The sequence below is a fragment of the Ursus maritimus genome, unplaced genomic scaffold (assembly GCF_017311325.1).
Source record: "Ursus maritimus isolate PB19 unplaced genomic scaffold, ASM1731132v1 scaffold_12, whole genome shotgun sequence".
Taxonomy (NCBI): Eukaryota; Metazoa; Chordata; class Mammalia; order Carnivora; family Ursidae; genus Ursus; species Ursus maritimus.
Genome location: NW_024423564.1, coordinates 49,378,192 through 49,391,090, shown reverse-complemented (window position 1 = coordinate 49,391,090; position 12,899 = coordinate 49,378,192). Strand labels below are relative to the sequence as shown.

The 12,899-nt window shown below is 40.5% G+C and overlaps 1 protein-coding gene across 1 annotated transcript in view; it reads right to left on the bottom strand.

Moving 5' to 3' along the window:
- Positions 1–1,065, bottom strand: part of SLC35D1 (solute carrier family 35 member D1) — a 51,345-nt gene extending 50,280 nt beyond the window's left edge. The window contains exon 1 of the mRNA XM_040627182.1: positions 691–1,065. Coding sequence (XP_040483116.1) covers positions 691–893 — 203 coding nt within the window. The 5' untranslated portion in view covers positions 894–1,065. The remainder of the gene's footprint in view (positions 1–690) is intronic.
- Between the last annotated feature and the right edge of the window lie 11,834 nt (positions 1,066–12,899).

Sequence of the window (12,899 nt, the reverse complement as noted above, 5' to 3'; positions counted from 1 at the left end):
CTTATCCAAAAGAAAATGTGAGAAAAATCCCTGCTGGTTGTCAGGCAACACCGCTGATTTTGTAGCCTCGGGCGGCCACTTGTCTCATCTTGTCCGGGTCCACAATTTCAGTCAGCTGCCTGCAACGGATTTTTCAAGGGGTGAAGACATAGGTGTCCTCAACGGTTTCACATCTTTAAAACAAACATGCTTCTGCTTCTGCCTCATGGTCCCAGTGACAGCAGCAAAATCGTCTTAAACGAGCTGGAGGATGCGCACGTCCCCAGAGGCTGTCAGAGAACTCGGGGACCAGAAGCCCCGGACCCCGGCCCAGGCTGCGGGGAAGGGAGGGCATCCCTCGCTCTGCTCCCAACCTGGCATGCACAAGAGCCAAAAGTCACGAAGCAACAACGCTCCATCGCTCTGAAGGGCAAGGTTTCCAGGGCGCTGCTCTGCGGGCGCTTTCCCACCGCGCTCGAAACGCGCGCCGGGCAGTCCGGAACTCCGCGCCCGGAGCTGGACCCGCACCCCGGGCCCGCGCGCCAAGCCTGCCCCGCCGCCCCGGCCGCTCATCCACCGCCCGCCCTCCCCAGCTCCCGCCCAACTTTGTTCAGCTTTAACTTTAACAGCGTAAGTCCAGGGAGCCGGCGCCCCGCTGCCGCCGCGCGCTCCTCCCCACGGCCTCGGCCGCCGCCGCCGCCTCGGCCCTACCTGTAATTGGTGAGCACGCTCTTGTTGACCACCACGATCAGGAAGGAGCTCACGCCGTAAAAGCCGGCGGCCAGCAGCTTCAGGAACACCGTCAGCGTTTCGGCCGACGCCATCCCCAGCTCCTCCTCATGTCTGTGTGTGGAGGATTTCGCGGGGGCTTCTCCTTTAACCCGGGCATGCTGACGTCTATGAACTTCCGCCATGGCTGCGGCGGCGGCGGCCTGCGAGGGGAGCGGCGGGAGGGCCTGGCGGTGGGGCCGAGCGGTGCGGGGGGCCTGGTCCCGGGGGACTCGCGGGACCCTGGACGGTGGACTGTGCCGGCTGCGCCCTCACCGCCTCGGCTCCCTGCGCGGTCGCCGCCCGTCCCCGCCCAGGGGCAGGAACGCTGGGTTTCACACCCTTGGGGACTTTGTTCGGGCATTATGCAACACAGGGTCAGAGGGTAGGGGCCGCGCCGGGACTGGCTAGGGCATGGGTTGGAGAGACTGGAGAAGGGGCAGCGGCGGCGCTGAGTTCGGGCGCAGACGGAGAACAGGCCAAGGGGGAACCACTCGGGGACACTGGAGCGCCAGGCAGCAAAGCACAGCCACAGAACACCGCCGCCGTCTCGCGCCTGCGCGCGAGTCTACGCTGGGTCTCTCCTCGGCCGCGCTTCTAAAGCCGGGGAAGCAGGCGGCCGGGGACCCAGAGGCCGTATTCTCCAGATAACAGCCGCAACAAAAGTACAGACCATCCTCCCCTCGGGAACAGGTGGCTGGTTTAGTAGTTCTCTGTGGTGCGAGCGTCTAGACTCATTTTGAATGCTCCCTTGGCCTCTCAGAAGGTCAAAGCCCTTCAAAAGTATCGTAAGTGGGTAAAAGCAAACACTCAACAAACATTTCCTTCTGCATTCCCTCAGGCTTCTTACATTTTTCTGAACCTAGAAAACACCAAACTACTTTCTTTGCAGATCAAGGAAAAACTTGCTTAAGAAAAAATGTAGACATATCTTAAAAAGTAGTAAGATAATCAAACAACTTGGGGATTGGTGACAGAGCGAGGGGTTGGGAGCCGAGTTCCAATTCTAGGATTCCTAGCAATGTCCTCCCCCCACCCCATAACCACACGCTCTTGGGTCAATTAGTTGACCTCTCTGGGCCAGCATCTCCTTATCTCAATGAATGTAAAACTAGCGCAGGGCTAGTTTTCAGTAAGTGGCAGTCATTATTACATAACAGAAACAAGTCATTATTATTAGCTTGAGCAAAGAAATGACATACCTAATTTTAATGTCAAAAAAGAATGTTCAATTATTTCTCTATTTGTCTTTTTTATTTCTTTTATCCCATATTTTGTAATTGTGGTAAAATATACATAATGTAAAATTTACTGTTTCAACCTGTTTTTTTATTATGGTAAGATATGCTTAGTATAAAATTTATCATTTTACCCCTCAGTGTACAATTCAGTGGCATTAAGTACACTCACATTGTTGTGCAACCTACCACTACCCATCTCCAGAACTTTTGCATCATCTCTAACTGAAATTATGTAACCACTAAACGGTCTTTCCCATTCCTCCTCCCCGCAACATCTAGTAACCCTATTCTTTCTGTCTCTATGAATTTGACTATTCTGGGTACCTCGCGTGAGCGGAATCATATGGTATTTGTCCTTTTGTGTCTGACATTTCACTTAGCATAATTCTTTCAAGGTTCATCCGCTTTTAGGATATGTCAGAATTTCCTTCCTTTTTAAGGCTAGATAATACTTCATTCTGTGTATATCTTTTGATCCATATCTTTTGAGTTTTTCCGTGAACACCTTTGTTCTTTGAATATTCCTTAGGAAACACTGGTACACAGGATGAAGTTCTTAACATGGCCCACAAGGACTTAGGGGATCTGACTTCTGCCCACATCTCCAGAGGCGCTCCTCACATTTCCCTCCCCAAGCTGCAACTAAAACTATGCCCAGTCCCCTGAAGAACGTTGTAGGTTCCTGCTTCTGTGTCTTTACTCCCATTTTTCCCTCCTTCTGGGATGCTTTTTCTCTCCTTCCTCTCCCCTGTTTCCCGAAGAACTCTTATTTTTCCTTCAGTATTTAGGCAAAGTGTTACCTCCTCTTTGGTTACCCTCTTTCACACTGCCCCTCCATGCCCTCCACAGAAATGATATCTCTCCTTTGTGCACCTGCCACCCCATCTTTATACATCCCCATAATAGAAGCTCTGGAATTACATGTTTATATGTCAGTCTGTTCCTGTAGACAGTGAGCTCCCTAAGGACAAGGATAGGCAGAGACACCCAGCACAGTTTAAATGTTTTTGCTGAATGAATAACTTTTCAACAATGAGGAAAAAATGCGCAGATGTCTTCCTTAATTGCTAGCAGCAGAAGAAAAATAGCTAGAAAGTTATATTTTGGGAAACACCTATGAAAAAATTACTATAAAAATAATATCCCTCATAACAAAAGCAAACAAGCAAAATAAACTTGTATCACATAAAAAGTATCTTCCCCTCTTCCCCTTCTACCAACGCTTTTAAGAAAGCAACTGCTAACAAGTTAGAGGTTGTATTTAGTGCCATGTTCCATACACATATGAATACACACATGCATACATATGTATGTACGTATCCATATACCTACACATGTATTTTACACACATGGATTTTTATACATTTTTTAACATACATGGAATAGAACCAAGTAAGAACACTGAGCCTCAAGCCAGACACTGCTTCTGACACTACTTTTGTGACCTTGGGCAAGTTACTTGACAATACTGTGCCTCGGTTCCCTTATCCATAAAATGAAGATTTCAATAGCACCCACCTCATAGGGTTGTGGTGAGAATTGAATGAGCTAATAAATAAAAATACTTAGAATGTAGTACATACTTCACAAGTGTTTATAATAATAATAATTACTATTATCATTATTGTGATTATGCAAACTTTCTGTTTTCACTTAGTATTCTTTAAAGATCTTTCTGTGGCAGTAAAGAAATTCTACCTCATTTTTTTTAACAACCACTGAAAATTCCATTTGCTAGATGCATCATAATTTATGTAACCGTTCCATGGACATTTAGGTTGTTGCCAGTTTTTTGGTTTATAAACAATGCAGCTTTGATCATCCTTGTCCATTCAACTTTGCAGAGGTATACATTTCTAGAAGTGGAATTGTTTAATTAAAGGCTATATTTTTTTAATTAATAGCATTAACAAATTTATCTCCAAAATTGTACCAATTTTATATTCTCACTAACACTTTATAAAAATGAAACCCTCTTTTATAAAATCAGATGGCAGCAATGGAGACCACTGAAAGGGGCCACATGGTTCAAGTGCCTCCCAATAAAGGGATGAAATGCCAGGTACACATTTCTGTGATAAATCCATTGCAATTACACAAAATTAAATGAAAATAAATCTAATAGTATTAGTCTAAGAAGCTACTGTAGTTTTTCTTAGCATGATTATGTTATTTTTTAATGAATATTTGTTAAGAACTACCATAGACAGGCCAAGAACTATATTGGATTTTCTCAACACCAGGAATGCTTTATGAACCATCAGTAAAGTGCTCTGAAGTCTAATGGAGTCAAATATTTGTATCAGATGCCCACAGAGATATAGTTGGGTTTTTATTATAGGTATTTAGACTTTTTGGTACTTTTAGGTATTTCAGGTACTCAGACCTCTTTCCTAACCTTAGTAATATTAATCACAGAATTATACATGGGAGACATATATTATTTATAAAATTGAATAAAGGTGGAAACAAATCTAAAATTGTGCAAGATTGGAAAAACGATTTAAATGTTCTCATTGGTATACAAGTCTACTCTATTTGGAAATGTCAACATTGCAGCTTGACACATTTTATATTTTGCTAGGTGGAATTACTGACAGAAAAATCTTTGTAATTAACCATGTCTTTTTATCAAAACCTTGCTTTAAACATCATGTTTCTCCACAAGGGAAAATTAATTCTGCATACTATTTATTAAATTAATTCATGTTATTTCTTTTCCCTGCACTTCTCCCTTTCCTTTAGCTCACTTGCTCTTCTTATAGTGGAATTTATGTAGGCTTTTTTGGTGTCAACATCCATTTATCAATTTCTTGTTTCACTGCAGGCCTAGATCATCCGAGTGACCTGCCATGCTACACCACTGATGATTTTACAGCCCGGGAGCAAACGTCATGTGTGTTTCCTATTTGAATCATGCCCTTAAAATTCCGAGAACTAAAAAGCATGGAAGGAGCATGGAGCTTCTCTGCAATGCCACATACCTCTCTATGTTGGGCTGGAAGGAGCCAACTTATTGATTACTGGTGGTGAGCATGGCGATGTGCTATTGTAATTTATTATTTTATTTCATCGTTACCACTCTATGAAGTAGGTAGGATAAAACAACTTATAAACAGGAAAACAAAGGCCAAAGGGGAGTCTTAGGCATGCCCTGAGTCCTACAGCTCTAAGAGACTATGCACAGATTTGGCCCCAGTATATTGAGCATTTAGTCTGCGCTCCTAAAACTACACAGTCCTGCCTCATTTGGGGTAGGTGAACAAACTTGCTTTTATAAGAAGTCTGGCAATACCATTTCCTCCTTCAATTACCAAGTTTAGTATTTATCAACTGTATGGAGAAGAATAACTAGGATAAAGAAATGACAATTTATTGAAGTCATAGTCAAACATGACCCATTCACAAATACCGTACCAGTCATCAAATTAGGCGTTGGAAAATACAAAGACATTTCAAACTCAATGTGTTTACAACCGAACTCCATACAAATCTGTCATAAATCGGCTGCTTTGATCCTCCTATCTCACTGAACTTGGCCTTACTAACCACCGACTGATCATGGCTCTATCCTCTCTATAACCAGCCCCCGTTACTCTTCAACCCACTCCAAACTAGTTTTACTACCTCCACCACACTGAAGCTATTCATCCCTAAGTCACTGATGACCTCCACGGAAGTAAACTCTGCAGACACTCGGTCCTTCTCTTGTTCCACCATTCCACAGCCTTTGCACTACTGATCTCTCCCCTCCCTTAGCTACGCACACTTCCCTATACTTCTTGGATGCCACACCCTCTGGAATTCCTAGTCTTCCAGATGCTCTTTCTCATTATGCTTTACTGGCTCTTCCTCTTCCTGATTTTTAAAGGAAAGTTTCACATTCTTCAGGGCTTGGTCTCAGGTCTTCTCTTTTCATTCTATATATTCTTACAAAAGAATTTCATCCCACCTCATAGCTTCACTTATGATTTATAATTTTGCCAACACTTCCCAAATCCGTACAACGTTTGTTCTTTTGAACTCTAGATTAGTGTATACAATTATCTCCCGAACATCTTCACCTGAATGACTCTGAGACTTCTCAACATGTGTAAAACTAAACCCATCATTATCCTCTCAATCTCTGCAAACTGCTTCTTCTCCATTGCCCCTGTTGTATCAAGTAATGAATCCTGACCAGCTGATATCCAGGCTTTTCACTTAGCCATCCCGTGTAGTTACTACATTCTGTTTATCAGGTCCAATCAGCATAATTCAATCACTATATTGAATCAGTTGGTTTTGCATGTTAAGATGATCAAGATATCTGTAGACTATATTATGGCAGAGAATAGGAGATTTGAGGTAAGACTGTGATCATGTACTCCTGGCCCTGCTATATAAGTAGTAAACTGCTTCTAGTTGGTCCTTATAAACAGATATAGAGGGGGAAAAAAGCATTTGCCATATCAATTAGCTGAATACTAGGTGTCAGGAGCTAGAGTGTTAATCAGCTTCAGTAAAAATACTACATGTAGAACATTAACTACAATTGAAGTCACCTCCTGATTAAGTTTAGGATCACCTTCAGATATTTGTCAAGATTTGCCTTCTGGGGGCACCTGGGTGGCTCAGTCGTTAAGCGTCTGCCCTTGGGTGATCCTGGTGTTCTGGGATCCAGCCCCACATCAGGCTCCTACCCTGGAAGCCTGCTTCTTCCTCTCCCACTCGCCCTGCTCGTGTTCCCTCTCTTGCTGGGTGTCTCTCTCTCTCTGTCATATAAATAAGTAAAATCTTAAAAAAAAAAAGATTTGCCTTCTACATTGGACAAACAGGCCACTTAAGTGGGAATGTGATAGGTATCACCACTCATGCATCTTTCCAATTCTTGGTGATAGACATTAATCTTTGCAATTTCCCTGAAGATATGCCATTCATTTTGTTTGCTGTCCTGTCGGATGAAATTGTTAGAATATTTGTACCTGCATGAGCTAACACACTAAATCCAGAACCTTTGGTAAGTGCACTCATATCAATACATTTGGCCTAATCCAGTGTTATATTCCATCTTCCTTAAAATTCATTCCTATACCTAGTCCCCAGGTTTATATTGATATAGATTAGGAAAATCTTGCAATTTTTTTTTTGGTTTATAAGCCGCTTCCTCCTGGGTTGGACTTTGTACTTGTTTCCCTGGAGCATGTTGACATCTGACCCTAGTTATCGGGATAGTGGATAGTTTTCAAGCAAGGAAAGGCTAATATCCTCAGACACAGAGGGACAAGCTGCTTCCTCTGACAGAAGAGGTTCAAAGTGACTTGAGATTTCAAAATTCTCCACTTGGTCTAAGTCCAACCAGATGTACCCCCAATCCAAGTTTTGGAGTCCCCTCTCCTTCCCTATCATTTTCCTAACTTCTACAAGAGAGACCTGGCAAGGCTATAGATTCAACTGATGTAAAATCTGTGAACTGGACAATTGAATGTTTGTTCATTTTTAGCAAAGGCAGCCCCATGGCTGTAAGAAATAAGAGATTCTTTTAGGGCCGCCATGGAATCTCTCTGCCTCTCTGATGAGACCTGAGCAGAGAGTGTAAGGACCTGAGGTTGGTACCTTCTGTAAGTGCTTTGGTGTACTCAGAAGAATCTATTTCCCACCAGTCGTCATAGTCATCATTACTGTTATAACAGTCAAATGCAGCAGGTACATGCTCCAAGGCACTTGTTTCAGTAGGCATTATATCACAACCAACTATAGGTGATGACTAAATTAATCATGATACTGCTGCATACATGAGTTACCAGCATTCATTTCCTATTACCAAGGAGCTCAGCACTACAGTCAAGCCCAAGCAAAAACCAAGCTAATGCTCAGATACCATCTTTTAGGTCTGTTTCCTGGGACTATTCCTAGCAACAATTTCTGTACCAATCATAGTCCAGTTAGGAGACAGAAACCACATTGGTTATTTGCTTCAAGAGAATTTAATATAAAGAAATACTAACTAGGTAAATGAAAGGTTTTAAAAAAATTCTCTAAGGAATCATGGAGGTAGCAACTGCAGGAAAGGCAGAAGGAATAAAGGGGAGAGACTAGAATTATTAAACCTAGAAACCGAGGAGGTCCCTCCAATAGCCAAAACTCAGACCTCTAAGGAAGAGATGCTACTCAACTGACAGTAGAATCTTTGTGTTCAGAGGAGGCTCCCCATAATAAGGCTGGGATTCAGGCTTTGAAGAGGGAGCACCATCTGGTAGGTGCTGCTGGCTCTGAGGAGCGTGATTAGACTGACTTTGCAAATGCAGGGAAAACTGCAAACTGCATTCAGCTACTTATGTGGGAAGCTTGCTGCTTCCGGGGTGAAGAATCATTGCTGAAGAGATGCTAACAGGAAGCAGACAGTAAGGGACATTTCTTTCTTTCTCCTCCAGCTTTGCGGTCTCTTTAGCACCGCCAATGGCAGAGCCTCACAAAGAGCCAGCTGGCAAAGCAGGAATGTGGTTTGCAAAATACAAGCATCAGCTTCACAAAGCAGAAGAGAGACAGATAGTCTAAATTTATCCCAAGGTTTGGAGCTGAGAGACAATAACTTAATAATTGGCACTCTAATGTTAGTAAAAGGAGCCACCATCCACCAAGTCGCTCACCTTAGAAACCTAGTAACTAGTCATACTTAGGGCTCCTCTCTTCTTATAACTAGCATCTGTGCTCCTCCAGTTCATTCTCTACACAGGAACCCCACAGTAAGCCACAGTGGTTTTGTAAAACTGTAGATCTAATTGTTGGATTAAACCTATCTCTTGTCTTATTTCACAATTTTCTCCTTTTGGTTCTTCCTGGTGTACACTCATACTTGATTTTCTAAATTTAATGTGCTCTTCAAACACATCTTCTCATTTCTGGATCTTTGCACCTGCTCATCACTTGACTTACTGTAGATTAATCTTCCATCCCCACAAACCCCACCTTCCTCTGCTGGTTAACTTCTCAAGTCTCAAATAAAATAGATAATCTTCAGAGGAGTCTTCCCTACCCATAGACTGATTAAAACCCATTCTTGCATGCTCCTGAAGAAGCATAATAACTTTAGTTACTAACCGAAATATTCTTTTCCTACTTTTTGCGTGTTGCCTTCTCCTTACCAACTCATGCTCAGACCATAACACATAGGCTGTTGTTTACCACAGGTAGTTGCTATCGAAATATACTCAGAACATAGACTGTAAATTCTTAAATTCTGTGCTTAAAATTGAATGGTGCATAAAAATTTTAGGAAAAATCCTTTTCCCCTTCTTACCCCTTGTAAGCCAGATAAACACCTTCCAAAACATCTCCCCTCAGAGATGTCCCCAATTGAATTGATGAAAACTCGAGTCTTCCAATTGTTTAGGCTCAAAACCTTGCAGCCATCTTTGACTCCTATCTTTTTTCACAGCCCACATCTAACTTTCAGCCAATCCCATCAACTCTATCTTTAAAATAGATCTATATTCTGACATCTATTACTTCTACTGGCATCCTAGTCCAAGACACCATATGGTCTTGCTAAAATATTGTACATTTTTCCACGATGGATTTTCTGCTTCTATTTTGGATTTACCTTTCCCTATTAATCCTTTCTCACCAAAACACCCAAAGTGACCTGAAAAAATAAATCAAATATCACACCTCTGCTCAAAACTGTTCAATCACTTCTCATCTTACTTTAAATAAAATCCAAAACTTTACAATGGCCTACAAGGTCTTACCTGACCTGGCCTCTTGTTACCTTTGTGATTTCATCCTCTGCCCCTCATTGTTCCATCTCATTCCACTCAGCCACAGTGGCCTCCTTGCTGTTCTTAGAACACTCGAGGCACACTGTACCTCAGGACCCTTGTGCTTATTGTACTCTTCCTGGAATACTGTTCCTCCAGATACCCTCATGTTTCATGCTATAGCTTAATTCAGGTCTTAACTCAAATGTCATCTTAATAAAGTAGACTTCTCAACTGGAGAAAGAAAGGAAAGGACAGCTGAATAAATGAAGAGCTATACTGTGTTTATAGATCGGAAAATTCAATATTGTTAAGATGTTAGTTCTTTCCAAATTTATCTACAGGTTTAATGTGATTCCTGTAATTAATGTAATAACATTCCATTGTAGGTATATATATTTTTTTAATCCACTGAAGAACATTTATATTGATTCTATATATTAGCTATTGTGAATAATGCTACAATGAACATGGGAGTGCAAATATCTCTTTGAAATTCTGTTTTAAATTCTTTGATAATAAATACCCATATTGTTGCAACTAGAGAACATTATGTTAAGCGAAATAAGTCAGTCAGATAAAGACAAATACCATATGATTTCACTCGTATATGGAATTTAAGAAACAAAACAGGCATAGGGAGAATCAGAGAGACACAAACCAAGTAACAGACTCTTAACTGTAGAGAGAAAACTGATAGTTACTAGAGGGTGGATGTGTGAAATAGGTGATAGGGATCAAGGAGAGCACTTATGATGAGCACTGGGTGTTGTATGGAAGTGCTGAATCACTATATTGTACACCCAAAACTAATATGACACTGTATATTAACTGGAATTTAAATAGAAACTTAAGAAAATTAAAAAATCACATCAATAATCACTCTGTTTCCCTTGCTGTGCAGAAGCTTTTTAGTTTGATATAGTCTCACTTGTCTATTTTTGTTTTTGTTGCCTGTGCTTTTGGTGTCATATGCAGGATATCATTGCCAAGACTAATCTTATGAAGCTTTATCCTTATTTTCTTCTGAGAATCTTAGTCTGAACTTCTAGACTTTAATCCATTTTGAGTTGATTTTTTCATATGATGAAATATCAAAGTCTAATTTCACTCTTTTGCATATGGATATTCATTTCTCCTAGAACAATTTGTTGAAGAGACTCTTTTCCCCCATTGTGTAGTCTTGGCACCCCTGTTGAAGATCATTTGACCATATACATGGTTTTATTTCTGGGCTCTCTATTTCGTTCCAGAGGAAACATGTCTGTTTTTATGCCAGTATCATACTATTTTGGTTACTGTAGCTTTGAAATGTGTTTTGAAGTCAGGCAGTGTAAGGCTTTGTTCTTCTTTCTCAAGATCGCTTTGGCTATTCAGGGTTCTTCATGGTTGCATATGAATTTTTGGATTGTTTTTCCTATTTTCTAAAAAAAAAAAATAGCCATGTAATTTTGATAAAGATTGCACTGAATCTGTAGATTACTTTGGGTGGTATGGACATTTTAATAATATGAACTCTTCCAATCTATACACATGGGATATCTTCCCATTAAATTTTGTCTTCTTTAATTTCTTTCAGTGGTGTTTTATATTTTTCAGTGTACATGTCTTTCATCACCATTGCAAATACCTTATCTTTCTTCATAGTTGTACAACTTTTTGACTATGTTATATTAGTTCTTGTCTTTCTATTCCCAATAAAATATTAGCCCCATGAACAGGCATGGATCCAAGTTTTATAAGACCTGAAGTTTTTGTGAGCCCTTTTTAAGAAAAAAAAATGCAAAATTAATAATGTACAATAAAGCACAAAAATGAATATCTACTTAATATAATAAATCTTTTTAAATCTGAGAAATAGAAAATTCATGTTTTTATTAATTAAGTGCCTGTCACATTTCTATACATTTTTTTCTATATTTTTGGCTGCATACTTATTTGACTGCTTCTGTATGTAACAAAAATTCTGTAATTATTGAGATAATAGAAAAATAATTCAGTCTTTCTTCTAGCATGGTTTGACTAGATTTTTTTATTATTGATATTTGGGATTTATAAAACATGCATCCTCACACCCAGACAAACTCATTGTAGTACCGCTACAAATATTTACCCTATAAATATATAAATTCTGGTAAGTTCTATTTTGCATGATTTCCATCAAAACAGAAAAAAAATGTATAGTGCCTTCTTATTAGTATACACATTATTGAATATTTGTCAACAAGAGAGAACTTCTGTTTTTTTTTTAAAGATTTTATTTATTCATTTGACAGAGATAGAGACAGCCAGCAAGAGAGGGAACACAAGCAGGGGAGTGGGAGAGGAAGAATCAGGCTCCCAGCGGAGGGGCCTGATGTGGGGCTCGATCCCAGAACTCCAGTATTACGCCCTGAGCTGAAGGCAGACACTTAACGACTGAGCCACCCAGGCACCCCAGAACTTCTGTTATGACCAAGTATTGATGAGACCCAAATACCCTGACAATAATTTTATTTGTCTGATGATTGGAGAAAGGTTTCATAGTTTCTGACCTTGTATGTTTCAGATCTTGTTTCTCCTCATCTAGTCACAAATGTTTGGTACTGGTCACTGTAGGACACATTTTGTTTCATGATATGTCCTCTGGACCTGTAACTTTGTGTCACATGGTAGATAAAATAGCACAGTGGGTAATAGAAGTATTCAAGGAAGCCATTCCTACATTAAAACAGCTAAGTAACTCTATACAGAAGTGACTGCATACCATCTATATACATCCTACTAAAGCCCAGATCATATATTCCTAACTCAATTTCTCTGTACAAGGATTCGCAAAATATTTTCTGCCATTCAAATGTCATCTGATACGAAGGGAAGTATGATGGTGGAAAATTGAGATGGCAGTTATAGCTTAACCAGTTATAGCTAAAATATCTTCTGCAAATTTTATAAAATTTATAAGATATATAAAGCAGAATAACATATTTCTAGGGCCCCTTGGGGCCTTAGAAAAAGTTCATACAAGTGAGGACCATGAAGCTTAAGTTTCATTAACTTCATACTCCCTGTCTGTAAGAATGGAGGACTTCGTTTTTGTTTACAGCTGTATTCTTGATACCTAGAATACTGCCTTACACAAAGGCATATTGTAAGCATTCAGTAAGTATATGTTAAAAGAGAGGAAGGAAGA